We start from the raw sequence: 4,836 nt of genomic DNA, 5'->3' as shown, positions 1-4,836 counted from the left end.
GTGGGGGGCGTGCGGCAGGTGCTGTACGGGGACCTCCTGAGCCAGTACCCCGAGACCCGGCTGGCGGAGCTCATGGGCTGCCTGGCGGGGGGGTACGACACCATCTTCTCCCTGTGCGACGACTACGACCCCGGGAAGCGCGAGTTCTACTTCGACAGGGACCCGGACGCCTTCAAGTGTGTCATCGAGGTGTACTACTTTGGGGAGGTCCACATGAAGAAGGGCATCTGCCCTATCTGCTTCAAGAACGAGATGGATTTCTGGAAGGTGGACCTCAAGTTCCTGGACGACTGCTGCAAGAGCCACCTGAGCGAGAAGCGGGAGGAGCTGGAGGAGATCGCGCGCCGCGTGCAGCTGATCCTGGACGACCTGGGCGTGGACTCGGCCGAGGGCCGCTGGCAGCGCTGCCAGAAGTGCGTCTGGAAGTTCCTGGAGAAGCCCGAGTCGTCGTGCCCGGCGCGGGTAGTGGCCGTGCTGTCCTTCCTGCTCATCCTCGTCTCGTCGGTGGTCATGTGCATGGGCACCATCCCCGAGCTGCAGGTCCTGGACGCCGAGGGCAACCGCGTTGAGCACCCGACGCTGGAGAACGTGGAGACGGCGTGCATCGGCTGGTTCACGCTGGAGTACCTGCTGCGTCTCCTGTCCTCGCCCAACAAGCTGCACTTCGCCCTGTCCTTCATGAACATCGTGGACGTGCTGGCCATCCTGCCCTTCTACGTGAGCCTCACGCTGACGCACCTGGGCGCCCGCATGATGGAGCTGACCAACGTGCAGCAGGCCGTGCAGGCCCTGCGGATCATGCGCATCGCGCGCATCTTCAAGCTGGCGCGCCACTCCTCGGGGCTGCAGACCCTCACCTACGCGCTCAAGCGCAGCTTCAAGGAACTCGGGCTGCTGCTCATGTACCTGGCGGTGGGCATCTTTGTCTTCTCGGCCCTGGGCTACACCATGGAGCAGAGCCACCCCGAGACCCTGTTTAAGAGCATCCCGCAGTCCTTCTGGTGGGCCATCATCACCATGACCACCGTGGGCTACGGGGACATCTACCCCAAGACCACTCTGGGCAAGCTCAACGCGGCCATCAGCTTCTTGTGCGGGGTCATTGCCATCGCCCTGCCCATCCACCCCATCATCAACAACTTCGTCAGGTACTACAACAAACAGCGCGTCCTGGAGACAGCGGCCAAGCACGAGCTGGAGCTGATGGAGCTCAACTCCGGCAGTGCGGGGGAGGGCAAGGCGGCGTGCTCCCGCAGCGACCTGGACAGCCTCCTGCCCGAGCCGGCCGGGGAGGAGGGGCCCAGCTGGGGCAGCCGGCTGAAGATCTCCCATAGCGACACCTTCATCCGCCTCCTGACGGAGCAGAAGAACCACAGGACCAGGCTCCAGAGCTGCAAGTGATGATCTTCCGGGCGCAGCCGGGCTGGGGCCAGCGGGCGGATGGTGGGCCGAGAGGGGCCTGTCAGTGACTCCCTGGGAGGGGCTGTCCTCTGTCCCCTCAACGATCTCCTGAACCGAACTCTGAAGGTCCTCTTAGGCACCTCTGGCGAGGCTGGGTAAGACCCCTTTCTGCCGCTGGCTGTCAGGAATCAGGGGGGGACTGAGGGGCGTCCGGGCGTCCGGGCGTCACAGGCAGCATGGGGTGACGGAGGCCACGGTCTGGCTGGTGGCAGGAGCCCTCGCCCGGTTCTGTATCTCCTTCAATAAAGCCTCCTGCTCTGTGCACCCACCTGTGTCGTAGGTTCTGTCGCAGGCTGGCAGTCCCCCCACCCCCACTCCACCCCTCCAACGGGGCTCAGGGACACTCTGGGGCCAGGCCAGGAAGAAGGTGTGCAGCCCCGGGAGGAGGGGAGGGGCTATTTTTAGTTGAGAGCTAATTCAAGAAGGGTTCATACACAGGGTTCAGCGCCAAGGAGCCTTGCCACATTCCAGGAGGCTCTGTGCGGGCGCCTCCTTCCCTCTGTTTCCTTCTGAGGAAAAGCTGGCTCCCTGGAGGGGAAGAGTTCACAGAGCTCCAAACACCCTGTGGCATGGTTACCATTTATTTATCACCTGCGGGAAGCCCTGTTCACGACTTCTTTCCATTCCTTCCGGCAGCCCTGCTGGTTAGATGTCCCCATTTTACAGATGGAGAAACTGAGGCCCAGGACCACACAGAGCAGGGATTCAGCCCCAGGTGTGAGGATCCCAATGCCCAGGCATTCTCTTTGCTGTGAGGTGGCCTTGGGGCACCTTGAGCTTAGAAGGGGGGGGGAGGGAGGGGAAGGTGAGTGTGTGCCTGTCCTCCTGATCATCCTTCCTTCTAGAACCAGTACCTCGGAGGGACCAGCTGACTGGACAAGCCTGAGCATGGTCAGGTGGCCCCCTTCCAGCCTGGTCTGAGAGCCCCAGAGGCACAGAGACAGACAGACGTGGGCTTGAAGCCCAGAGAATGAGGAAGATAGGTCTGAGATGCCTTCAAGCTCAGACACTTTTCTCTGGCATCCCTCCTTCACCACTTTCTTTGTAGCTGTGTGGTCTCGGGCCTGTTGATTAACCTCTCTGATTTTCATTGTGATCATTCATTAAAGGGAAGTATTAGAATTAACTCAGAGAACCAGGGTGCTTAACACGGTGCCTGGCGCATAGTAGGTGCTCAGCAAATGGCAGTCACTTCTGTTCCTGTGTGCCGAGAGGGAGGTGGACCCCCGGCTGTCCACTCTGGCCTCCAAGGTCTGGGCTGGGCTTGCAGGGTGGAGGGGGTGGGGACAGGGCACTGCCGCACTGTTTATAGTCAAAGGCAGTCCCCTTGGCACAGAGTTGGCCCCGGCAGGCCCCTCTCTGGCTGCCTCTTTTCCAGGAACCCCGGGGCTCTGTTCTACCTTCCCCTGCTGAGGCAGATGATGTGCAGGGAGGAGCCGTGGTGGGGGAGGAGGGCAGGTGGTCCCCCAGTCTTTCCCTTTCTCTGGGCCCTGGTTTTCCCACATGCATATGGAGGGATGATTTCTCAGGGCTCCTTCCAAGATCTCGAAGCCTAGGGCATGAACGGGTTGTGTTTGGGACTCCGGGGTTGGGGGGGCCTTAAGAAAGAGGGGCGCTAGGCCCTGAGTCGGTGTGTGCACACCTCCCCCAAGTTTCACGGGGAAAATATTGGGTCAGGGGACCAAGGAGGGCAGAGGACCAGTGGGGCTGGCGGTGGGGAACTCAGCAGGAGAGGCTGGGGTGGGGAGAAGGGGGCTTGTTGCCTGGTCTCTGCCAACCTAGGCTCAGTGGGGGCTCTTATGCCTGAGTGGGGGAAGCAAATATCCGAGGGGGGAGGCCAGGAGGACCCTGGATCACGAGGCGCCTTCCTTTGATCAGGGGGTCAGGGGAGAGTATCTGTATCCTGGAGCCCAGCTCATCTACTGCGAAAAGGACTTTGTGTCCGGACAGGATGAGCGATTTGTCTGAGATCCGTCATGAATCAAGATTAGACAGTATCCTGGTGTCAGAGGAGCTCAGAGAGTGACAGGTGTGCTGTAGAGGAGTGGCCAGGGGGCTGTGGGAACCCCCGGCCTCCAGGGGGAATCTTTTCAGGGCTCATTAGAACCACCTGGGCCCAGGCTGCACCCACACTCCTTACGTTAGAATCCTAGGGTGACACCCGGGCATCAGAATGTTTAAAAAACTTCCAAGGGCGCACGAGTCAGCTGGAGATCCTGTTAAAATGCAGACTTTGAATCAGTAGGTCTGCCTGGGCCCCCGAAATTCTGCATTCTCAACCACCTCCCAGATTCAGCCGCTGCCTTCCAGGAGCTTATGGAGCTGCTCCATAAGCCACATTTGAAGGGTCAAGAGGCTGGAACAGCAGCCCGGGGCCCAAACGTAGCCTGCCACCCACATGTGTACAGTCTGTGGGTTAAGAATCATTTTTACAAATGTAAAATGCAAAATAGGGTTAAAAATCATCAAAGGAAGAATACCATTTTGTGGTGCATGAAAAGTATCTGAAATTCAAATCAAGTCTTAGTGGGACAGAGCCACGCCCAGTTCTCAGCTCATCTCCGCTGTTCTCAGCCACCAGGGCGGAGGTGAGTAGTTGTGGAGGAGATCACATGGTCCTCGGAGCCTAAAATATTTCTCTAGAGTGACAGCGTGCCACCCCTGGGCTGTGGGAAATGAGAGCTCAGCTAGGCCTTGGAGAGTGAGTAGCAGCCTCCCGGGAGCCGGAAGGAGCGGGCTGGCCCCAGGAGCGCGGTGGGCAGGCAGGAGTCGGGGTCGCACCTCAGAAGGGGCGAGACACGGGTCCCTGGGGGTCACAGCTCCCCTCCCTTCTTTCGTTTTGAGAATTCTCAAGTCCCAGTTTCTTGCATCAGATTCTCCGCAGTCCCCGGCTCCTGCTTTGCAAAGCAGTGTGTCCCTCCTTCCCTGACCCCTGGTCCATAGTCTCACCAAATCTCCCCGATCTTGGGGCTGGCACCTAACAGCCTTTCCTTGGACTTGGATAATTCTGACAAACTTCTTGGGACTCGTTAATTTCTGAGAGAGAGAAAGAAAGGGAGAAACGTTTCTTGGAATCACAGAATTTCTGAGTTAAAAGGAAAATAGGCATCGTCAAGTCCAACTGTCCCCTCACTGCGTGGATGGGAAAACAGGTGCCAAATCATGTGCAGCTGAGTGAGTGGGGGATGGGGGGCTAATTAAAATGAAAGTCCTGAAGTTCACAGCCGGATTGTGTTCTCACAACGTTGGGAGCATTCTGCGAGTGCCATTTTGAAAATATAGAATTGTGAGTGCAAGAATGGGTGTGTGTGTGTAAAAACAAATCACGAGTGAATTCATTATTCTCAGTTGTACAAATAAGGAAACAGAGGCCCA

General features: G+C 58.4%; 1 protein-coding gene across 1 annotated transcript; it reads left to right on the top strand.

Moving 5' to 3' along the window:
• Positions 1-1,729, top strand: KCNF1 (potassium voltage-gated channel modifier subfamily F member 1). The gene has a single exon (XM_029936365.1). The coding sequence runs from the start codon at positions 73-75 to the stop codon at positions 1,399-1,401; it is 1,329 nt and encodes a 442-aa protein (XP_029792225.1). The 5' UTR covers positions 1-72; the 3' UTR covers positions 1,402-1,729.
• Positions 1,730-4,836: the final 3,107 nt, after the last annotated feature.

The sequence above is a fragment of the Suricata suricatta genome, chromosome 4, assembly GCF_006229205.1.
Source record: "Suricata suricatta isolate VVHF042 chromosome 4, meerkat_22Aug2017_6uvM2_HiC, whole genome shotgun sequence".
NCBI classification, from domain to species: Eukaryota; Metazoa; Chordata; class Mammalia; order Carnivora; family Herpestidae; genus Suricata; species Suricata suricatta.
Note: the sequence above shows the minus strand (reverse complement) of the source record. Positions and strands in the feature narration are given on the sequence as shown.

Coding starts and splice junctions, on each gene's coding strand:
- KCNF1 (XM_029936365.1), top strand. CDS start 73: ATGGGCTGCCTGGCGGGGGGGTACGACACCATCTTCTCCCTGTGCGAC.